Source organism: Engystomops pustulosus, chromosome 4 (assembly GCF_040894005.1).
Source record: "Engystomops pustulosus chromosome 4, aEngPut4.maternal, whole genome shotgun sequence".
NCBI classification, from domain to species: domain Eukaryota; kingdom Metazoa; phylum Chordata; class Amphibia; order Anura; family Leptodactylidae; genus Engystomops; species Engystomops pustulosus.
Window position 1 is genome coordinate 192,040,912 of NC_092414.1, and position 25,868 is coordinate 192,066,779.

Consider the following 25,868-nt stretch of genomic DNA (forward strand, 5'->3'; position numbering starts at 1 on the left):
GGGCCTCGTTATTGGGGGCTAAAGAAAGCAGGTCATTGTAAGTGGGGGCTCCAGGAAGGGAGGCTTATTTTTTAAGGTGGATGATATCCTTACCAGCAGTTGTTGCTCCTGTCCAAATTGATTTATATCAAATACATTGTAAGGATTACACTAGACAAAAAAGGCAAAGGCAATTTTGCTTTATTCATATAGAAACAAGAGAAGGTGTTGACATCTTTGTTCGGTGTCTCTCCTTGATTGGAAGATCTAAGATGACGGAAACTTTAAGGTGTTCTTTTTCCAGTCTTATCTCAGATGTCGGCACCATCTTTGGGTGGAGTCTTCAGTCACGAACGCCATCTTATAGTGGAGTCTTCAGACACAGACGCCATCTTATAGTGGAGTCTTCAGACACAGACGCCATCTTATAGTGGAGTCTTCAGACACAGACTCCATCTTATAGTGGAGTCTTCAGACACAGACGCCATCTTTGGGAGTAGTCTTCAGACACAGAAGCCATCTTTGGGTGCAGTCTTCAGACACAGACGCCATCTTTGGGTGGAGTCTTCAGACACAGAGGTTATCTTTGGGAGTATTCTTCAGACACAGACGCCATCTTTGGGTGGAGTCTTCAGACACAGACGCCATCTTTGGGTGGAGTCTTCAGACACAGACACCATCTTTGGGTGGAGTCTTCAGACACAGAGGCCATCTTTGGGAGTAGTCTTCAGACACAGAGGTTATCTTTGGGAGTAGTCTTCAGACACAGACGCCATCTTTGGGTGGAGTCTTCAGACACAGACGCCATCTTTGGGAGTAGTCTTCAGACACAGACGCCATCTTTGGGTGGAGTCTTCAGACACAGAGGCCATCTTTGGGTGGAGTCTTCAGACACAGAGGCCATCTTTGGGTGGAGTCTTCAGACACAGAGGCCATCTTTGGGTGGAGTTTACAGGCTCAGACGCCATCTTTGGGAGTAGTCTTCAGACACAGACGCCATCTTTGGGTGCAGTCTTTAGACACAGACGCCATCTTTGGGTGGAGTCTTTAGACACTGGCGCCATTTTTGGGTGGAGTTTACAGGCTCAAACGCCATCTTTGGGAGTAGTCTTCAGACACAGACGCCATCTTTGGGTGCAGTCTTCAGACACAGACGCCATCTTTGGGTGGAGTCTTCAGACACAGAGGTTATCTTTGGGTGGAGTCTTCAGAAACAGACGCCATCTTTGGGTGCAGTCTTCAGAAACAGACACCATGTTTGGGTGCTGTCTTCAGACACAGACACTATCTTTGGGTGCAGTCTTCAGACACAGATGCCATCTTTGGGTGGAGTCTTCAGACACAGAGGTTATCTTTGGGTGGAGTCTTCAGAAACAGACGCCATCTTTGGGTGCAGTCTTCAGAAACAGACACCATGTTTGGGTGCTGTCTTCAGACACAGACACTATCTTTGGGAGTAGTCTTCAGAAACAGACACCATGTTTGGGTGCTGTCTTCAGACACAGACACTATCTTTGGGAGTAGTCTTCAGACACAGACGCCATCTTTGGGTGCAGACTTCAGACACAGACGTCATCTTTGGGTGGAGTCTTTAGACACTGGCGCCATCTTTGGGTGGAGTCTACAGGCTCAAACGCCATCTTTGGGAGTAGTCTTCAGACACAGACGCCAACTTTGGGTGCAGTCTTCAGACACAGACGCCATCTTTGGGTGGAGTCTTCAGACACAGAGGTTATCTTTGGGTGGAGTCTTCAGAAACAGACGCCATCTTTGGGTGCAGTCTTCAGAAACAGACACCATGTTTGGGTGCTGTCTTCAGACACAGACACTATCTTTGGGAGTAGTCTTCAGAAACAGACACCATGTTTGGGTGCTGTCTTCAGACACAGACACTATCTTTGGGAGTAGTCTTCAGACACAGACGCCATCTTTGGGTGGAGTCTTTAGACACAGACGCCATCTTTGGGTGGAGTCTACAGGCTCAGACGCCATCTTTGGGAGTAGTCTTCAGACACAGACGCCATCTTTGGGTGCAGTCTTCAGACACAGACGCCATCTTTGGGTGGAGTCTTCAGACACAGAGGTTATCTTTGGGTGGAGTCTTCAGAAACAGACGCCATCTTTGGGTGCAGTCTTCAGAAACAGACACCATGTTTGGGTGCTGTCTTCAGACACAGACACTATCTTTGGGTGCAGTCTTCAGACACAGATGCCATCTTTGGGTGGAGTCTTCAGACACAGAGGTTATCTTTGGGTGGAGTCTTCAGAAACAGACGCCATCTTTGGGTGCAGTCTTCAGAAACAGACACCATGTTTGGGTGCTGTCTTCAGACACAGACACTATCTTTGGGAGTAGTCTTCAGAAACAGACACCATGTTTGGGTGCTGTCTTCAGACACAGACACTATCTTTGGGAGTAGTCTTCAGACACAGACGCCATCTTTGGGTGCAGACTTCAGACACAGACGTCATCTTTGGGTGGAGTCTTTAGACACTGGCGCCATCTTTGGGTGGAGTCTACAGGCTCAAACGCCATCTTTGGGAGTAGTCTTCAGACACAGACGCCATCTTTGGGTGCAGTCTTCAGACACAGACGCCATCTTTGGGTGGAGTCTTCAGACACAGAGGTTATCTTTGGGTGGAGTCTTCAGAAACAGACGCCATCTTTGGGTGCAGTCTTCAGAAACAGACACCATGTTTGGGTGCTGTCTTCAGACACAGACACTATCTTTGGGAGTAGTCTTCAGAAACAGACACCATGTTTGGGTGCTGTCTTCAGACACAGACACTATCTTTGGGAGTAGTCTTCAGACACAGACGCCATCTTTGGGAGTAGTCTTCAGACACAGAGGCCATCTTTGGGTGGAGTCTTTAGACACAGACGCCATCTTTGGGTGGAGTCTACAGGCTCAGACGCCATCTTTGGGAGTAGTCTTCAGACACAGACGCCATCTTTGGGTGCAGTCTTCAGACACAGACACCATCTTTGGGTGGAGTCTTCGGACACAGAGGTTATCTTTGGGTGGAGTCTTCAGACAAAGACGCCATCTTTGGGTGCAGTCTTCAGACACAGACACCATCTTTGGGAGTAGTCTTCAGACACAGAGGCCATCTTTGGGAGTAGTCTTCAGACGCAGACGCCATCTTTGGGTGGAGTCTTCAGACACAAAGGCCATCTTTGGGTGGAGTCTTCAGACACAGACGCCATCTTTGGGAGTAGTCTTCAGACGCAGACGCCATCTTTGGGTGAAGTCTTCAGACACAAAGGCCATCTTTGGGTGCAGTCTTCAGACACAGACACCCTCTTTGGGTGGAGTCTTCAGACACAAAGGCCATCTTTGGGTGGAGTCTTCAGACACAGACGCCATCTTTGGGTGCAGTCTACAGGCTCAGACACCATCTTTATGTGGAGTCTCCAAAAACAGAAGCCATCTTTGAGTGCAGTCTTCAGACACAGCCACCATGTTTGGGTGCAGTCTTCAGACACAGAGGCCATCTTTGGGTGGAGTCTTGAGACTGAGACGCCATCTTTAGGTGCAGTCTACAGGCTCAGACGCCATCTTTAGGTGCAGTCTACAGGCTCAGACGCCATCTTTGGGTGGAGTCTTCAGACACAGACGCCAGAGTGTTTTCACAGTAGTTGTAGACAGTTATCTGATCTCATGATGAAAGGTTAGCACCCTACTAAACATAATCTTGAGATTTCTCCCTCCACATATTATGTTAGTTGGCCACATAAGGGAGATGCCCTTAGTTGGTACCCACTATAGGAAGGCATTACATTATGGCGGCCAAAGAAAGGAGGCATTATAACGTGAAGGGGACTTTGTAATACGTGGGGGCCATTGAAGGGGGGACATTATGGGGTTTTGCCCACTATACCGTTTATAAGGGATTTTTGAGTAACAACTAACAATTGCATGTCATTCTGGCTAATCTAATGAGTGCAGTACATGCATCCTCAGCTGTAGTAAGACAGCCCCACTCTATTACCAGCTAGTGGTAAATATGGATATTGCATCTTTATATTTTACATCTCTGTGTTGAAGTTTATGATTTATTTTAAAATACTGTTTATGTTCAGAATTTAGGGAGGGCGCAGGACCTTCCTCTCTACAGAGGTTGCTCAGTATATTGCAGACCTTCCATGCATGTGTTTATTTTGGAAAGTGGCTGTAAACTTTCAGTAGTGCTCCATTGCTGATATCCCATACTCAGGCACACATTTATCTCCTTTCGGAAATCCAACAGCCCAACTTTACTACCCACTGATATTTGCTGAGGGTACAATATCATACCCCATGATCGTCTGATCCCATGTATATTCCATGATCCTTTGAATTACACATTAGGCCAGTATAGTATATAATACTGTCCTGGAACTTTATGAATTACTAATTTGGAATGGAGCTGCTAATCTGATATGCAGTAACCAGCAGCTACCAGTAGATGGCTCATGTACTCCTAGCTCCTGGCCATGATGCATATTCTGGCAGCACACTAGCACCACCTACAGTCCAGATCCTGAACATGCCTAAAGTTTTTTTTTTTAAACTTGCCTCATTTTTGTTGAACATGGCTTTAGGAGTAATAAGCTGAGATCATTCCACCATAATTGTTATTGAACAATTGTAAAATGTCAATACTGTTCTGGTTTATACATTGTAAATAGATGGATATGCTGCAAGGGTCACTTTAGGTTGTATTGGAGATAATGCACACATCAACTGCTGCAGAACACTATAATATACACTTAGCTGCTGCAGAACATCATCATTCACACCTCAGCTGCTGCAGAACATCATGGTACACACCTCAACTGCTTCAGAACCCCATAATGCACACCTCAGCTTCTGCAAAATATTTTACTATACACCTCAACTGCTGCAGAACACCATAGTATACCCCTTAGCTGCTGCAGAACATCATCATTCACACCTCAGCTGCTGCAGAACATCAGGGTACACACCTCAGCTGCTACAGAACACCATAATGCACACCTGAGCTTCTGCAAAATACTATAATACACACCTCAACTGCAGCAAAACATCATCATTCACACCTCAGCTGCTGCAGAACATCATGGTACACACTTCAACTGCTTCAGAACCCCATAATGTAAACCACCGCTTCTGCAAAATACTATAATACACACCTAAGCTGTAGGAGACCACCATAATACACACCTCAGCTCTACAGAACCCCATGATGCAAACCTCAGCTTCTGCAAAATACTATAATACACACCTCAACTGCAGAAAAACACCATAATACACACCTCAGCTGCAACAGAACGGCATAATACAGACCTCAACTACTACAGAACACCATAAAGCACACCTCTGGAGCTGCTGTAGAACTCTATAATACACACCTCAGCTTCTGCAGAACACCATAAACACACCTCAACTGCTACAGAAAACCATAAAACACCTCAGCATCAGCAAAACCTTGTAATCCACACCTCAGCTTCTGCAGAACATCATGATTCACACCTCAGCTGCTGCAGAATATTGTGGTACACCACTCAACTGCTGTAGAACTACATAATACACACCTCAGCCAATAAAAAGTTGGTGCACACTTCCCGAGCAGTGCAGGGTGCGCCAAAGTAATGAAAACCGTGCGCCAGTATTCAATAATCTCCCACACTGCACATTAGGGAGACAAACTGCACATAGTGAATATTGCACTACTTTTGATAAATGTGGTCCATAGTGTGAATGCAGCCTAAGACCATGTTCACAAGAGGCGATTGAATAGCGTTTTAAAATGGATTTCAAGGGCATCTGGAGAATCTCCTCAGTGAACACAGATGTGTTTCGGGCTAAATGTTTGTGTTTGCTAAGCAACATGGTTTACGTCATGTTAAAATAAAGTTGCACTTGAAATGCATTTTAAAACACAATTCAATTTCATTGTGTGAATATGGACTTAGGGTCCTGCAAATGGTAGGACCTCTTGTTAAAATCAATCTGTGCCTCCGCCATCTCCCTCTCATATTGTGGCCCCATCAACTCACCCTAATATTGTGGCCCCATAAACTTACTCTTGTATTGTAGCCCATCTCATCTTCCCCTCATATTGTGAGCCCTCACCACCCTCACATTGTGTTCTCCCATCTTCCCCTCATATTGTGAGCCCTCACCACCCTCACATTGTGTTCTCCCATCTTCGCCTCATATTGTGGCCCCTCACCACCCTCACATTGTGTTCTCCCATCTTCCCCTCATATTGTGGCCCCTCACCACCCTCACATTGTGTTCTCCCATCTTCCCCTCATATTGTGGCCCCTCACCACCCTCACATTGTGTTTTCTCATCTCTACCTTATATTGTGGTCCCTCACCACCCTCACATTGTGTTCTCCCATCTTCCCCTCATATTGTGGCCCCTCACCACCCTCACATTGTGTTTTCTCATCTCTACCTTATATTGTGGTCCCTCACCACCCTCACATTGTGTTCTCCCATCTTCCCCTCATATTGTGGCCCCTCACCACCCTCACATTATGTTCTCCCATCTTCCCCTCATATTGTGGCCCCTCACCACCCTCACATTGTGTTCTCCCATCTTCCCCTCATATTGTGGCCCCTCACCACCCTCACATTGTGTTCTCCCATCTTCCCCTCATATTGTGGCCCCTCACCACCCTCACATTGTGTTTTCTCATCTCTACCTTATATTGTGGTCCCTCACCACCCTCACAATGTGTTTTCTCATCTCTACCTTATATTGTGGTCCCTCTCATCTCCCTCTCATATTGTGAAACCCATCATCTCCTCCTAATGTTGAGGCTCTACATCTCCCCCTCATATTGCAACCTCTCATCTCCCACTCATATTGTGAAACCTCTCATCTCCTCCTCATATTGTGGTCCCTCACATCTCACACTCATATTGTGGCCCCACATATTCCCCTCATATTGTGACCTTGCATCCCCCATCATATTTTGGCCTCTAATCTCCGCTCATATTGTGTCCCCTCATGTCCCCTCATATTGTGGCCCCTCATATCCCCTCATACTGTGGTCCCTCATACTGTGGTCTGGTCCCTCATACTGTGGTCCCTCATATCCCCCTCATATTGTAATCCATCTCCTATCCACCTCATATTGTAGCCCCTCTTATCTCTCCCTCACATTGTGGCTTCCTCTATTTCTCCATCATATTGTGGCCCCTCATTTCTCTCTCAAATTGTGTCCTCCTCTATCTCCCCGATAATTTAGTGGCCCCTCATCTCCCCCTCATATTGTGGCTCCCTCGCCTCCCCTCATATTGTGGCCCCTCATCTCCACCTCATATTGTGACCCCACATATTCCCCTTATATTGCAGGCTCTCATCTCCCCCTCATATTGTGAAACCTCTCATCTCCTCCTCATATTGTGGTCCATCTCATCTCCTCCTCATATTATGGCCCCTCATATCCCCTCATATTGTGGTCCCTCATATCCCCCTCATATTGTAATCCATCTCATCTCTCCCTCACATTGTGGCTTCGTCTATCTCCCTATTATATTGTGACCCCTCATCTCCCCTCATATTGTGGCTCCCTCACCTCCCCTTTATATTGTGGCCCCCTCATCTCCACCTCATATTGTGACACCATCATCTCCCCCTCATATTGAGGATCCACATATCCCCCTCATATTGTGGCCTTTCATCTCCCTCTCATAAGCGGATGTGTAGATACGATACATTTTTATTGAATTCATATACCATACGTATACTCCCAAACAGTCAATATATTAAGGCACTTTCTTGTTAATAAATAAATCATAGCATAATTCATGAAAAACATTATAAATAAAGGGGGAGCACAGATAAATGACAATTCATGGCAAAGAGTGAAAAAAAACAATTCATGTATAGTGGACAATAACCATGATAAACCAATAAGGAGAGTGCATATAATATACCTAGAATGGTGTTACCACTTATCTAAGTGCAGGTCCCCTTAAGAGTAATAACCTGTATATTACTATGTATGGAGTACCAGCGACCGAAGGGAGGAGTGGAGCCCCACGAGTATCACCCATCTTGTGGGCTTCCTTAGGGGATCATATTTTGAAATCTCTCATCTCCTCCTCATATAATGTTCCATCTCCCCCTCATATTTTGGCCTGTCATCTCCCCCTTCATATCGTGGCCTCTTTCATCTCCCCCTAATTTTGTGGCCACCCTCCCCCACATATTGTGGTCCCTCATATACCCTTCATATTGTAATCCATCTCATATCCACCTCATAATTTGGACCCTCTCGTCTCTCCCTCACATTGTATCTTCCTCTACTTCCCCATCATATTATGGCCCCTCATTTCTCATACTGTGGCCCCCTCTATCTACCCATTATATGGTGGCCCCTCATCTCCCCCTCATATTGTGGCTCCATTGCCTCCCCCTTATATTGTGACCCCTAATCTCCACCTCATAACGTGGCCCCATCATCTCCCCCTCATATTATGGCTCCCTCAACTCCCCTTTATATTGTGGCTCCCCCATCTCCCACAAAAATTGTGGCCCTTTCATCTCTCCCTCATATTGTGGCCCCTCTTCTCCACTTCATATTGTGGTCTCTACCCTCATCCCCATCATCTCCTGACCCCCATATGGTGGCCTCTCATTTCCCTTTCACCTTCTGGTCCCTCATGTCCCCATCATATTATGCTACTCATACCACTCCATACTGTAGCTCCTCATCTCTCCTTCATATTGTGGCCTCTCCCCTCATCATCTTGGCTCCCCGTCATCTCACCTTCATAATGGAATCACTTTAAGGTTTCACTTGACCCCATGTCTGCTGTTCTTCCATGCAAGAAAGTAACTTCTAAACATCAGCAGCCCCGTAATCAGCCAAATCTCACCCTCCTGCCCCGCAATCAGCCAGATCTCACCTTCCTGCCACACAATCAGCCAGATCTCACCCTCCTGCCCCGAAATCAGCCAGATCCAACCCTCCTGCCCCACAATCAGCCAGATCTCATCCTCCTGCCCCGCAATCAGCCAGATCTCACCCTCCTGCCCCACAATCAGCCAGATCTCACCCTCCTGCCCCACAATCAGCCAGATCTCACACTCCTGCCCAGCAATCAGCCAGATCTCACCCTACTGCCCGCAATCAGCCAGATCTCACCCTCCTGCCACGTAATCAGCCAGATCTCACCCTCCTGCCACGTAATCAGCCAGATCTCACCCTCCTGCCATGTAATCAGCCAGATCTCACCCTCCTGCCCTGCAATTAGCCAGATCTCACCCTCCTGCCACACAATCAGCCAGATCTCACCCTTCTGCCCCGAAATCAGCCAGATCTCACCCTCCTGCCCCGAAATCAGCCAGATCTCACCCTCCTGGCCCGCAATCAGCCAGATCTCACCCTCCTGCCCCGAAATCAGCCAGATCTAACTCTCCTGCCCCGCAATCAGCCAGACCTCACCCTCCTGCCCTGCAATCAGCCAGATCTCACCCTCCTGCCCTGCAATCAGCCAGATCTCACCCTCCTGCCCTGCAATCAGCCAGACCTCACCCTCCTGCCCTGCAATCAGCCAGATCTCACCCTCCTGCCCTGCAATCAGCCAGACCTCACCCTCCTGCCCTGCAATCAGCCAGATCTCACCCTCCTGTCCCGCAATCAGCCAGATCTCACCCTCCTGCCCCGCAATCAGCCAGATCTTACCCTTCTGCCCCGCAATCAGCCAGATCTCACCCTCTTGCCTGCAATCAGCCAGATCTCACCCTCCTGCCCTGCAATCAGCCAGATCTCACCCTCCTGTCCCGCAATCAGCCAGATCTCACCCTCCCGCCACGCAATCAGCCAGATCTCACCCTCCTGCCACGTAATCAGCCAGATCTCACCCTCCTGCCATGTAATCAGCCAGATCTCACCCTCCTGCCCTGCAATTAGCCAGATCTCACCCTCCTGCCACACAATCAGCCAGATCTCACCCTTCTGCCCCGAAATCAGCCAGATCTCACCCTCCTGCCCCGAAATCAGCCAGATCTAACCCTCCTGGCCCGCAATCAGCCAGATCTCACCCTCCTGCCCCGAAATCAGCCAGGTCTAACTCTCCTGCCCTGCAATCAGCCAGATCTCACCCTCCTGCCCTGCAATCAGCCAGATCTCACCCTCCTGCCCTGCAATCAGCCAGATCTCACCCTCCTGCCCTGCAATCAGCCAGACCTCACCCTCCTGCCCTGCAATCAGCCAGATCTCACCCTCCTGCCCGCAATCAGCCAGATCTCACCCTCCTGCCCTGCAATCAGCCAGATCTCACCCTCCTGTCCCGCAATCAGCCAGATCTCACCCTCCTGCCCCGCAATCAGCCAGATCTTACCCTCCTGCCCCGCAATCAGCCAGATCTCACCCTCCTGCCCGCAATCAGCCAGATCTCACCCTCCTGCCCTGCAATCAGCCAGATCTCACCCTCCTGCCCCGCAATCAGCCAGATCTTACCCTACTGCCCGCAATCAGCCAGATCTCACCCTACTGCCCTGCAATTAGCCAGATCTCACCCTCCTGCCATGTAATCAGCCAGATCTCACCCTCCTGCCCGCAATCAGCCAGATCTCACCCTCCTGCCCTGCAATCAGCCAGATCTCACCCTCCTGCCACGTAATCAGCCAGATCTTACCCTCCTGCCCCGCAATCAGCCAGATCTCACCCTCCTGCCCTGCAATCAGCCAGATCTCACCCTCCTGCCCTGCAATCAGCCAGACCTCACCCTCCTGCCCTGCAATCAGCCAGATCTCACCATCCTGTCCCGCAATCAGCCAGATCTCACCCTCCTGCCCCGCAATCACCCAGATCTCTCCTAGCCCTTCTCCTGCTATCGGGCTCAACAATATTGGAGTCCTGAGGATACATATAGTTGAGCATAGCGATATTCAGAGAGGATAGTGGAGGCTGTGACGTGCAGTGACATAGTGGTGCCCCGGGCAGTTGCACGCCTCACCTAGTTCTTAAAATTCTCTAAAAGGCAGGGAGAAAGGAGCACTCATAGAGTAGTAGGTTCTGTAGAACACACATATGTATATATATATTGGATAAGAAAAAACTGCACAAAGAATGAAACCTTCAGGAAACAGTCTGGAACATTAAAGGAACGATTCTTGCAGAAGGGCTATCCCCCCCCCCCCATGATTGAGGACGCATTCCAACGAGCAAACACCCTCACACAAGAAGAATGTCTCGCACCATCCAAAAAAACTCCTCTACCAGACAATCATTGGAATCTTAATTTTGTTACCACCTACTCATCTGACCATACCATCATAAAGTCAGTTCTGAAGAAACACTGGTCTATCTTACAGAAAGACCCGTATCTGGCAAAAATGATCCCAAAAAAACCCAAACTCACGTACAAGAGAGCCCCTACTCTCAAAACACTACTAGCACCAACTAAGTTACGTCCCATAAAGAAAGGAGGAACCCAATATCCCCAAATAACAACCATGTTTCCATCCCTAACAGGATGCTACAAATGCAATAACCCCAGATGTTTGACGTGCGATGTCCTACAACATCGAACCCAAACATTCGCATCGAATACCACGATGGAATCCTTCAAAATCCAAACTTTTGTGAATTGTTCTTCGGACCATGTAGTCTATCTTTTAGAGTGCCCCTGCTCATTACAATATGTGGGTCGCACTATTAAATCTTTCAGAGAAAGAATCAATGCACACCGGAGCAAAACAAAAGCAGGCTATCAATTGCACAGTATCTCCAGGCACTTTAAAACACACCATGACAAGGATCTTACTCTAGCCAAAGCCACCATAATAGAACAGATCCCCAAATACCATCCCAACAGATTACAGCAACTCATTAAGAGAGAAAATTATTGGATCTACAAGCTTAACACCATGAACCCTTATGGTCTCAATGAAAGCATTGAAAAAATCTAATGACCCCACTAAGTTCACCACATAGAGACCCCCATTCTCCCAATCATCTATATGACCTCTTTTTTTCATCATCACATGGTTCATACCTACCGTACAGCATCATATTGCTCCTTCTCCTATACCAAAGGACTCACTCCACTCTATTCAAACTTCTCTACTTTAAGATTAACCTCCTGGCCACCTATTACTATATAGACATAACGCTACCAACTCGTAATGTTAGCACACATACATACCAGATACCCGCAGTTTACATTCCATTGAAGTCTCCGAATCCTCCGACAAAGATGGCTGCGCATGCGCACAGCACACCCTCTATCCACCCGCAGAGCGCAAGCGCTCACTCCGCCCCAGCCCTATTTAAATCCCCGGCCAACAGCAGCGGCGATCACTTTACTCGCTGCTGCTGACCGAACCGGACCATACAACCATGTGAGTACGCTGCTATACCCATCACCTAAAGCAAATAGAAAAGCAACTTTATGCCGATCTCACTGCCATCCCAATGCCGTTTTCACTGATATCCCCACAGCACCGCAGGTAACAGACCAACCCGATAACTGACAACTGGCCCAGATCTCAGCTTAGCGCATTAAAGGTTAGATATCATACAATCTGTTTATTAATACACCCCACTTTTATTTCCGGTGTTCATAAAACAGTACTTATTTCCAGAAAAAGAGTTTCACATTCGATTTCTGACACACAGAAAGGTCAGTACACTCACTTATGAGTTTTATGAATTGTAACAATAGATATGTTTCTCTCCTTGTTGTAACAATGAATCCGAACTTTTGTTATACCTCTAAACACTGGTTTTATAACAACGATTGCTCCTACCTATTATCATACTTTTTAACTATGTACTATTCTTACTTTGTTTTATGTATTTAAATAATTTTTTTACTATAGACAATAATGCCATCTCTTATGAAATTATAAATTGTACTTCTGTATAATTCCAAAATCTGACAATACACTATTACGACTTACAGAACCTCGTGGACCTGAAGAAGGGGTCAATCCACCCCGAAACGCATCGTCCAATACTGATGAATTCTTAAACTTACTGTTTTTATGTGAAATAAATGCCTCTCATTTAATGAACAACTGTTGCTATGCATATAATGCTTTATCGATACATTAAATTCTGAACAGCATCGCGACCATCCACTGGTCACCCACTCTACAAAACCTATATATATATATATATATATATATATATATATATATATATATATGTAAAAAGAAGTGGAAAGAGGCTCACCAGATCTGGTTGTGCTATTGAATCGGCACAACTCCAATCAAAATGCCTCTTTGTATTACCAGATGGTGCTCAGGGCATTCATCCCACGGCCCCCTGCTTTCATTCTTGTTCAGTTGAGAGAGGGGTACTTGGCAACCCCGAAACGCGCTGTGCGTTTACAATTAATAAAATTAATTACATTTAATTACAATTAATAAAAACCCAAAGATCATCACATTGATGTAACAATTCTCCCACCACATGTGTTTGATAACCGACTCCACTTCTGTTTTTCCGAATTCAGTTCTTAAAATGACCCTGGTCTAAAGGCACAAAATGATTCCACTTTGGCAGAGCCTGGAAATGTTGTATTGCTTTGGGATTATAACGTGGCTGGCCTTATTTGGTATTGATAATGGTTGTTTGGGATTTCTGGAAAAGCCCATGGGGTGGTGAATCATATGCCGGAGAATGACCTAAACCCCTCCCACCACCCGCACCGGCTGGATCTATCAGGAATCTTCGGCCTCCTCACAGATCTCTGGCAGCATGGAAGCAATTGCCTGGCACATTTTGTGTCCGGCTCAGTTATACCCGAGGTCCTGCCTGAATTACAACTCTACTTAGCCTGTGCCATCCCCCCAACTAGCAATGGGGAGAAATAGGCAGAATTCCCATCTCTGCACTGGGAACCAGGGCCGGCGCCAGCACTGGCCATAAACGGGCAAGTGCCGGGGCCCAGAGCTGCTGGGGGGCCCAAATAAAGCTGTACATAAGGAATACATGGTGGTTAGGGGGCATTATATAAAATAACCATGAGGGGGCTCTTTGGAATGATAAACTAGGAAATATTTTAGGGAACTGGACTCTTTTTTAGTTTCAGAATTTTTAATGCCTCCACGTGAGTTCACTGCAAAGGGGCCCACTGAGGCTCTGTCGCCCAGGGGCCTACTGAAGCCTGGAACCGACCTAGCTGGGAACTGTGACTAAATCTCATCTTGTACTCCTGTTTTAAGCCCATCTGTTCATAGTCACCTGTAACATGCTATAACCCCACTGCTTTGCTTCCTCACCTTGTGTCTCCATCTAGCCTCCCATATAGATTGTGAGGACTCAGGGGCAGGGTCCTCCTACTTGTCTCCTGATCACTGTACTTTTGTATCTGTACTTGCATTTGTTCCTGTCTCCTTGTAATGTAAGTGAACCCCTTACCGATTGTACGGCACCATCGTATTAATGCTGTATAAATATTAATAAATGCCCCCTATGACTGCTGGACGAGGGGCCTGGGGCATTAGCTCTGCCTGCCTGGATCATCTGGGCCTGTTGCTTGTGACTTGCAGACCATGTAGTATGTTTGCTATTTACCTTTGTTCCTATGAAAGACGATCCATTACAAGCTGCAAACAATGCAAAGCATGACACAGATCTGTGCCCGGCCCCGGGGGGACGCCGCTAATTACCTGTATTTAGTAGACGTGGCCGGCCAAGCAGAGGAAATTATACAAACTCAACAATGATAGATGATTTCTCTCTCTCACTTGTAATGAGACAAGGATCTGACGGAGGAGACCACAGGAACAATTCACTCTCAGCTCACAAATAAATGGATTACACAGGTTGGATACTTCACATTGATTGTAGATTCAATAATTAAAGGAAACCTACCACTGTCTGCGGGGACGTACATTCGGCCGCATGTACGTCCCCATAGACGGCAATAGCGGCACGGCGCAGACACGGCACGATCCGGGCCGCACACTGCAAAAAGATAGAGCATGCTCTATCTTTCGGCGTGTGTGCGACCATGTCCCGTGTGAATATACCCTAAGATGCATATACCGAGCACCAGCTCAGGGTGAGCTGGTGCTGGTGCTTACTGTCATTAGTGTCCTAAACCGCGGTTTAAACACTTTTTATTCTTTACAGCCGAAGGAGCTTAGGCGCACCATGCCGCGCGAACGTGCGCGCGTCTACATAGGAAGTGAAGCAGAGCCGGTGACGTCACGCGCGCTTGGTGCGACGAAGCTCCTTCGGCTGTAAAGAATAATGACACTAATGACAGTAAGCACCGGCACCAGCTCACCCTGAGCTGGTGCTCGGTATATGAATCTTACACCTACCACTTCAAGTGGTAGGTTTCCTTTAATGAAGATTTTTTATTAGTTTTTTTTTTAATCCATTCTAAAAGATTTCAAATAGAGATCAATTTGTTGTGTACAGGAGGGGATTAAGACCACCATGGTCCCTGGGCTGTATGAATATTATAGCCCTTACAAGTCTGGAGTCACTTCCTACATATGGCACTAGAATCAAGCCACTTGGGGAATGGAGGATGCTTTCAATATATGGTTTCAGGACCTTTGGAGGACCTTCATTTGTTATGAGAACAGAAAAACAGATGTACGAGGATTTCATGGGTGAAGGTGCTTCTGAGTATAAAATTTGGTGGGTGGTTTGGGTGACCATGGGCCCCCTAGAAGGCTTGGGCCCCGGGCTACCGCTCAAACCGCTATGCTGGCAGTCCCCGTGTTACATACAAAATGTACAAAATGACCCCCTATGTTTCTATGTATACTGATGATCAGGGGGTAGACGCCCATGAAGATGGGAAGAGCTGAGGTTCCAGGACAGTGGATACAGGTAAATATATACCCAGGACATAGGGGGCAGTGTTTGTGTTCTCTTTTACAGTACAGAAGAGAAATATTTGAGCTGTGAGGCCCTGAAAGTGATCTGTGGAGAAGAGGATCTGCCAGGACACATCAGACCTGAGAATAGAAGACGTCTGTCCTACCCATCATTCATATTTTTTGTAATTTAGGGGGGATTTGCACATTTGTTTTGCAACTTTTTTCATGCATTCCCTGACACATGGTGGAGCACTGATTTTCCTGCCTTGCGCCTAATTCATCTTTGATCTGTACCTGCTGGCAGATGTTGGTGCATGATTTCCCCCTCCAATCCCCATCAGGTGCCAGCAACAGTTTGCAATAGTTGCACCAAAAATTTCGCCCAAATTTGTGCAAAAACAGGAGCGTGATTTATCTTAAGGAAATTATCACAAAGATAAATCAAGGAGCAGAAGTGCTCAAAAAATGGAAAAAAGAAAGCGGAACAAAACGCAAGACTAAAGATACATCTGCCCCATTAGTTCTTAGTTCGTTATATAACAGTCTTGATCCAGGGTTCTAGAAATGATCACCTTTTCTTAGGGTCAAGTAGGATTTTTGTTCTTTTCTAGATCATTGGCTTCGGCAGAGGTAGTAAATGTATTAAATGAATGGTTTAATGATGACTCCGTAGTTATTTAATGTAAAGGGGATATTATCAAGGGGATATTATATTATAAGGGCACTGAAGAGTTATTAGTCTTTCTTCTATTGCACTGGACATGGTGCATAGGTAGAATAACATAGTGGGGGGTTCAGCTCGGACAACCCCATTATGAACCATTACTGACATATGTCATTGCCCGGTGTCCTACAGATGGCTTGGGGCTTGTGTAACTCAATGCTGACCATGTACGTCACTAACATGAAAAGGACGACCTGGGTAACCAAACAAGATCAAGGCTAAGAAAGGACAAATACAATGGGAGACATCCTAGTAAATGTGATGAATATGTCTATAGATCTTCTGTTTGCCGATCAGTATTAATATCAATGGGAAGTTTTCAATTGACCTTCATCTCTCCATTACTGTACAGTGAATAGAAGTTGCAGGAGACTGTTCCACTGTACAGATGTCAGGACACATGGATCTTGGTTCTTTAGAGACTTTGCAGGATTTGGGGCACACACACATATCTATACTGGATTTACTCCATATCAGGGCTAGCTCTATACACCTATATGGTCGCTTTTCTTCACCTCTGCCCCCATAGCATAGAAATCCACTGCCTAGGTCATTACTTGAAGCTCCTGTGTCTCAGTCCAAAAACTATAACAAGGTCCCAACCTTGACCCAAAAAGTTGTGTATCGTTCATATTGTCCAAAACAGTGGTGGATATTGATAAATGATCTACAGGCCATTGGAGAAGACTTCCATTTTTTATCATTCGTCACCTCTATGGCCACCAGTCACTAGGGGTTAAGAGGCCCAGTGCATTAGAGGAGGAGATCACAGGCTGAGTGGATGAGGAAGAGGATGATGAGGGAAGAATGGATGAGATGAAGGGAGCCAGCATGTCTGGAGCTTTGTTTACCTTCCTACCTGTCCGGGGTGCAGCCAGTGAGTGGACAGGTAGGAAAGTGACCGCTCTGTCTAATGCTTATCCCTTTGTTGTGTTAAAGGCCAATTACTTCCTATCCCAGGACTAGTGATCAGGAGAAGATTATGGAGATAATGGGCCGCTCACTGGGAGTGATCACATGATAAGTTATACTCCTCTCACCATCTTATACAAGTGATACCACAACCCCCAGCAGAGGTGGAGCACACTCATCCCGTAGCGCATCAAACTGGTAAAGTCTTTTCCTATAGAGCTTGTAGGGCCTGGATGGAGCTTGACCCTTAGTTCTACCTATCTATTGACTTATTAACTATTATCTATCTCTCATTCCTTAACTTTAATACCATATTATCATGTATCAATCTATTTACCTCTATCGATCTTCCATATCTACTCATCTGGAATACATTGGACCACAATTATAAGGGCTTGTATGCCTGAAATCTGGTGTACAAGCTCTAAAATATACCGGGAATTGCATCTCTACCTCCCCCCCCCCCCATTCTGGCACCTCCATACAAAGTAGGCGCACTAATGATAAATGTGCCCCATTGTCATTCTTCTCTTGTTCTTCGAGGGGGTCTACGACCAAGAGTTGCCACTATTTTTTCCTTTACGCCACCTCCACAATAAATGGGCCGGGATCATGTGAAGGGTGCGGTTCCCAGCAGCAAAATGGGTGTTCCTGCCCTGCCCTTGCGCATTAGCTATAGCCTGCACCCATTCCTGGCACTGATTATAGCACATTTCTACACCAGACAGGACGCCCACCGGATACATCAGGGGCAGTAATGTTATCACCATATCTAGTTACCGTTGCCAGGGTTAACCATACATCCTCCTATCCTGTGTGTTTCTTTTGCATATGAGATATGCCTTTCCTTTTTTTATGATAGAGTTGATTGGCTTGTGCTGTGTTTCAGTTGTGTCATGTCGTTTGGCGACGACTACTTACTGAAAATTGCTCTGTGCTTCGCTTCCAAGCCAAAAAGGTCTGTCTAGGGCTGGGGTGTTTTTATGTTTATCAGAAGTCGCACATGTTAAATTTTATGCACCATAAGAATTACAAAAACACCATAAATTAAACAAAGAAAATCAAAGCACCGTGAAGTGCAACAAACTCCACCAATAGTCGCATAGAAACCTGCAAAGAACACAATGAGGCACATTTACTAAGAACAGTGCAGTGTGTACTATGTGCAGTTACCTGTGTAGAGTGCAGGGGGCACCAGATTCAGGATTTCTGGGGCACGTACTTCAGGAATCTTAAGCTCCCTGCACTCCTCCCACATAGTGCACCAACTTTTTTTTTTAGTGCGCCTGTTCATGAGACGTGGAACACAGTCCTGTTGGACTTTGCATGTGAAATCTGGAGCACGGTCCGACTGAGCCCCATAACGGCCCCTAATTTTTCTAGCATGATGCCTAGTGCAGCCGCACCACAGAACGGTCATGTGCAACACAGATGCGTCACGGACACTTCTTATATACCTGTACAAGCAGTTTGCACTAAAAAGAACGTGCAAAGTCTGACAGAAAACTGGTGCAAAGCCCTTAGTAAATGTGCCACATTGTACCCAAAAAATAAAACAAAAACAAAAAAAACGCAAATAACAATGACAATTCCTCCAAGTATATTATAGTAAAATCTTGCTGTATGTGACTGTCTGTCTCTAACTTACTGAAGCTGATTCCATCTGTTACTTGAAATACAGTAATTTTAACCCCATAGCGCAATAAGACGTACCCTTACGTCTTACTGCGCATGGGGGAGTATGAAGAGGGCTCACGGGCTGAGCCCTCTTCATACTCACCGGGCATTTGCTTCATAATGAAGCAAATGCCCGTCGCTAACACCCGCGATCGGTGCTTGCACCGATCGCGGGTGTTAACCCTTTGATCGCCGCCGGCAAAGCTGCCGGCGGCATTAAAGAGCCAGCGGCGCGTGGGCGCCGCCATCTTGGCTCCGATCGTCACTCCCCGTGACGTCACCGGGGAGCGGCGATCCGTTGCCATGACAGCCTCGGATCACACAATGATCCGAGGCTATCATGTTTTAGGCCATCTATTACAATGTGCGATCTGCACATTGTAATAGATGGTGTGCAAAATCCCCATATACTGCCATACTGTAGTATGGCAGTATATGGTAGGATCAATCAGACAACCTAGGGTTAAAGTACCCTAGGGAGTCTGAAAAATAGTGAAAAAAATAAATAAAAAAAAGTAAAAAAAAAAAAATTATATTAAAAAAACATAAAAATTCAAATCACCCCCCTTTCCCTAGAACTGATATAAATATAAATAAACCGTAAAAATCATAAACACATTAGGTATCGCCGCGTCCGAAAATGCCCGATCTATCAAAATATAATAACCGTTTTTCACTGCGTTTAACCCCGTAGCGGAAAATAGCGCCCGAAGTCGCAAATGGCATTTTTTTGCCATTTTGAAAAATAGAAAAAATTCTATAAAAAGTGATCAAAAGGTCGCACAGTCCTAAAAATAGAAGCATTGAAAACGTCATCAGAAGTCGCAAAAAATGACACCACTCACAGCTCCATACACCGAAGTATGAAAAAGTTATTAGCGCAAGAACACGGTAAAATGAAGAATTTTTTTTCTGTACAGGAGGTTTTAATTTTTGTAAATGTATGAAAACATTATAAAACCTATACAAATGTGGTATCCCCGTGATCGTATTGACCTAATGAATGAAATAGACCTGTCATTTGGGGCGCACAGTGTAAGCTGTAAAAACAAAGCCCACAAGAAATGGCGCAAATGTGTTTTTTCATCATTTTCACTGCATTTAGAATTTTTTTCCCGCTTCCCAGTACACGGCATGGAATATTTAATACCATCACTACGAAGTGCAATTTGTTACGCAGAAAATAAGCCATCACACAGCTCTGTACATGGAAAAATAAAAAAGTTATAGATTTTTGAAGGTGGGGAGTGAAAAATAAAAACGCAAAAACGAAAAAGGGCCTGGTCCTTAAGGGGTTAATGTATTATAGTATTTCCTAGAAGCCTTCATAGGATCATCTCTTGTACAAACCTATGTCTGGGCTTATACGTCCAGGAGTTAAGCCCATCTCCCCCTTTAAGCCACCCCTCTATGTTCCTGGCCTCCCTCATGCGGTACATGGCAAACTACCATAAAATCGCATGTAGGCAGAAAGGTCTATTAGAGAAAGTGTTATGAAAAATATCTATATTTATAGAAATACAAAAATTATAATTATTGCTTTATGTATTTCTGCTATATTTCATTTCATAGCATGTTATATTACAATAGACACATAGATACTACAATTATTAGAGAGATAGAAATGTGTGGTGTATAGAAAAATAGAAAGATATATAATAACTTACTAAAGCTAAAAAATAGATTATGGGGGTCATTTACCTTTTCCTTTCCATTGGTGTTTTTGCACCTCAATTTATTATACTATTGTGCCTATATGGGCGCAAATAATTGGGCAATAACACGCCAGTCCTGACCATGTTTAGGGAAGGCAATGGTATGATTTGCGCAACAAATTGTGCCTTTTTTTAAAAAAAATGTGTGTCAAAAATAAATAAATAAAAAATAAGGAGCAAAAAAACCTGCATTTGACAAAGAGCCAAAACGACAAAGACAAATGAGGTGCAAAAAAAAACTCACAACAGGCACAAAAAGAGCGCAGAGAAGGGGAAAATAAGATAAATGACCCCCTATATGTTCAACAAGTAAAACATAATATAGTGATGATAGTGATGATAGTTAGATAGGAGGTAGATAGACGCACAATATTATATCACAGATAAGAACATAAGAGATAGATGAATGATAGAATAAGTAATTAATATGATTAATACATAAAAACAGCATATAAATGAGAAATATATAGACAAATAATATGATGGATAGATATTTTTAGATACAAGAATAGAAAGAAAAGTAAAACACACATAATAGAATATTAATAATAGATTCAAAATAGATTATGACGGATAAATAACAGATAAAATATTACATGGACATTCGAAAAAAAAAATCTATTAATCAATATATTGATGATAACCAATAGATAATTGATAGATATTAGCCAGACAGATCTGAAGACAGTTTTTGCAGAACTGCAGTTTTTAGGAATACATTTCCTAGAGCATCACATTAATATCACATCTAGAATCATTGTCATCATTTTTATTAAACTGAACGTTCTAAAAAATGTTACAGAACAATCCTGGCAGAGAGTGATATCCCTCCAGTCTGATATGAGGTAGGTCACACATCCATCTCCAGCAGTAGAGGTATGTGGGTATCCTGAGTGTGGGGTAGGTGGGCACAGCCTATATCTCCTGTATGCCCTCAGTTCTGGAAGTCCTATAGTCATATGCTGTGTATGAGCAGTCACCAGGCCCTGATACCAGGCTGTAGATGTCCCTGCTGGGCAGGGGCTACTGCCATGTTCATGTTCACCATTTGCACTGCTGGACTGCCCCCTGTGGCTGATCCTGAGAAATAGGTGCTGCCAGTGTATCCACCAAAGCAGACTGGGTATGGATAGGAGCTGGCACTGTAACTGGAATGGAAAGTCTGGGCACCTCCCAGGCAGGGTTTGCCATCCCTGACCAGTACTGGCACTGCCACCCTGCGTGGTGGAGGGGGGTGCCCTGCCAGCTCCAGGGAGCGGTCCTGCTTCTGCCTCTTACACTTGTACCTCCTGTTCTGGAACCAGATCTTCACCTGGGTAGAGGTAAGTTTCAGGACTGATGCCAGCTGCTCCCTCTCCGGGGCAGACAGATATTTCTGCTGCTTGAACCTCCTCTCCAGCTCATACACCTGCACCTGGGAGAATAGCACACGGGGTCTCCTCCTCTGGTTCTGCGGGGGCCTCTCTGGGTGGTCTTCTCTTCTGGGGGCCAAACTCCCAGTACCTGGAGGAGAAAAATGTATCATTGCTTATCTTCTGTATCACCATAATATATCTACCGTATTGCATACAAAGTAATGTGGAACTACAAGTCCCAGGATGTGCTGCCAGTCTTATCCACTGTGTGTATACCGGCCCAGCATACTGCACAACCTCATTCATCTGCAGGTGCATAACATAATATATAATATAAGATAGGAAACATCATAGGTCAGTTTATAATGAATGCTGATAACTATGGAAATTTATATTGAACAATATTAATTATATAAACTATAGCATACTGCCCAAAATATATATATATATATAATTATTATAACACGCATAATATGTTATGCATTGTATTTATATCATATATTATTATTATTATTATTATTATTATTATAATATGTAGTGTTACCATATGCTATAGTTGTATTACATTGAATATTGCATTTATTAAGCTTTTACATGTTTTCACTAGATATGTAGTTACTCTATTACTATAATATATATATACACTATATAATATGTATATAAATGTTAGATTGTCTCATAGTAATGAGAAATATGACCATGTCTTGTACATTGCATGCACCATATTTTAGGATGTATCATATATTCTCCTTTATTATGCTGTGTTGTGTTATCATTCCTGTGTGCATTATTTCATTTCTGTAATAGTTTTATTAATAGTAATATTTAATAGTTTAATAGTATTTATGTGGTGTAGTGTATATTTAACTTTTGGAGCTAAATATGACAATATAGTTTCCCTTTGGCATGAATAAAATTCCATTACATAATATTTGACTTTACAGCATATATTATCTCATGTTATATTGTATCTCAAGCTAATTTATTTGTATTAGTTTAGCTTGTACCTAATAACAAATTAAATGTTATTAAATGTAGCGTTTTTTTGTTATTTCGATACATTCACAATCTTATATTTTAGATGATTTTATGTTAAATATTAAGCTTAATTTTATTACATTTTACTATATGTTATAGTACTTTATTCATAGTCATCTCTTATTTCACTTCATATATTATTAATAATATCGAGTGATATTCAGTTGTGTTTATATATATATATATATATATATATATATATATATATATATATATATACATATATATAAAAACATACATGCTGTATAAATATACATATATAATATAACAATAAAAATTATATATATATTTATAATCACTAAAGATTACTAAATATTATTAATTGTATATTAAAATTACTGAAATTACTCAATAATATAGAGCAGAAGATGCTATAATATAAAATATGATCTTATATAATTGTATATTTATCTCTCTCTATATAGATATATTCATATTAGATCATATGTTATATTATAGAATCTTCTGCTCTATAGTTATCTTTAGTTTTTAGGGTCAATAAATTGTCTTATATATAATGTAAAATATTGTAAATTATATTTCTAGAGAATTTATTGCAATCTGTATAATGTGTTCTGTGTATATAAATAGTTTGCATTATATATTTTTTTACCTTAAAACTATAGCACCTTATGCCCGGGTGTAACTGTATTATACCTCGCCGTATAATTTATATTATAGAATTGCAATGCATTGTTTTTTTTTTGTTTAATTAAATTGCATAATGTGATATTGTGTAATATAATATGAAGTTTACAATGTACAATGTATATAGTATAATTATACATACACCATATGACCATTACTTAAAGCCGCATGCTTCCATAAATACATCGCAAGTTGATCTATTTCACTTTCAATATTAATGAATGTTTTTTTTCCCCCATAAAATTTAATAATAAAAAACTAAATGTGTTGAATAGACAAGAATTGTTAAGTCTAAATCTAGATAATGTGGATAGTGAACCCTAGTAATCGGGGTGCAGCTCTGATATGTGAATGATATGTGTGGTGTATGCATCTAGATGTAGCATGGATGTATATATATATATATATATATATATATATATATATATATATACATACAGATACAGTAATGTAATCGGGCTGAAATTGAATCTGTATGGTCATATATAGCAAAGGGGAAATCGTATTGTAACTGTGCCTATATATAATAGATATATATTATAAATGTTATAGTCGGGATACAATTGTATTTGTAACAGATGTAGCAGGGCTGAAATTGTGTGTATAATAGTCCCCTACTTAACAACACCCGACTTACAGACGACCCCTAGTTACAAACGGACCTCTGGATGTTGGTAACTTACTGTACTTTAGCCCCAGGTTACAATAAACATCTATAACAGTTATTGAAGGTGCTTGTAATTAAGATTTATTGTTAATGCTGGTTCTTATGACAATCCAACATTTTTAAAATCCCCCCAAAAATTGTCTGGATTTACAATTATAAAATATACAGTTCCAACTTACATACAAATTAAACTTAAAAACAAACCTACAGAACCTATTCTGTACATATATATATATATATATGTGTGTGTGTGTGTGTGTGTGTGTGTGTGTGTGTGTGTGTGTGTGTGTGTGTGTGTGTTGTTGTTGAATATATACTGTATGTTCATATACAGATAGGGCAGGGAATTATATATAGATAAATTGTATTTGACAGATGTATCAGAGCAATTGTAGCAAATATGTAGATAGATAGACAATAGATAGATGTATATATGGGGTGAAGTGGTGTTGTCTATATACAGATATAGTAGGGAATTATCTGTACAGATATAGCAGGGTTTATTCTTACAGATGTAGTCGTGTGGAAAGTTTACCCATATAGATAGATGTAGCAGAGTTGAATTTATATTAATTTGTATGACACGGTTACAATTCCCACTAATGACAAGCTCGGCCCTACTACATGAGCCTATAGTTTTGATCTAATTCTCCAAGATGTATACAACCTATATGACTCACTCTGCTCCTGAGTCTCATCCTCTCTCATTGGGGAGTCACAGGGGAGCCCTAGGTCGTCACTGTCTCCTCCTGTGCCATGTGGTGCTGGGGCTGCTGGGCTCCTCATTGAAGTTGCCTCCTCTTGGTCTCCAGGATGCTGAGAATGATCCAGCTTCAGGATGTCTTTGACTGAGAAGGGAGTGGAGGTGGCAGGGCAGGGGAGCATGGTGCTGGGGTGCAGAGGTGAGTGTGTCCCCTGGCTATAGAGATCCGACCATGGGTGGCTGCTGGTTCCTGCCCCTGCACACCTGGGAGGCTGTGGCCCTGTCCTGGTGTCTTCTGTACATTCAGCCTCCAGCTTAGACCTTGTGTATAGCCATTGGCTGATGTCCCACCTCTAGCACAATCCCCCCTCCACCTCCATTGCACACACCTCAGCACTTCACACATCCACCACCTCTGAGTCCAGCACATGAAGAGCTCCACACCTTCACCTACCTTGCTGGAAGAGAGGTGGCCATTGTCTACACCAGTACAAAGAAGCTCTGACCTGAGATGTGTACAGAAGACCACTTGTAGACAGGAGGGGGAGACACAAGCATGACAGGGGGAGGACATCATCCAACATGGAGATAATGTTATTGTCTATCCATAACCACATCTGATATAAACAGGACATATATACTTCACCTATGGATGGGCTTCTCCTTAG

The 25,868-nt window shown here is 43.6% G+C and overlaps 1 protein-coding gene across 1 annotated transcript; it reads right to left on the bottom strand.

Moving 5' to 3' along the window:
- Nucleotides 1-21,765: 21,765 nt before the first annotated feature.
- NKX2-6 (NK2 homeobox 6) lies at nt 21,766-25,382 on the bottom strand. Its single transcript, XM_072150208.1, has 2 exons — nt 25,178-25,382; nt 21,766-22,292 (listed from the first exon to the last, which is right to left on the bottom strand). Exons 1-2 carry the CDS (start codon nt 25,380-25,382, stop codon nt 21,766-21,768), a joined length of 732 nt encoding a protein of 243 aa, XP_072006309.1.
- Between the last annotated feature and the right edge of the window lie 486 nt (nt 25,383-25,868).

Bases quoted from the DNA above. Each gene is read 5' to 3' on its own strand.
- NKX2-6 (XM_072150208.1), bottom strand. From the start codon at position 25,382: ATGCTCCCCTGCCCTGCCACCTCCACTCCCTTCTCAGTCAAAGACATC. The intron at 22,293-25,177 runs GTGAGTCATATA...TTTCTCCTCCAG, and splicing joins GGATGAGACTCAGGAGCAGA to GTACTGGGAGTTTGGCCCCC.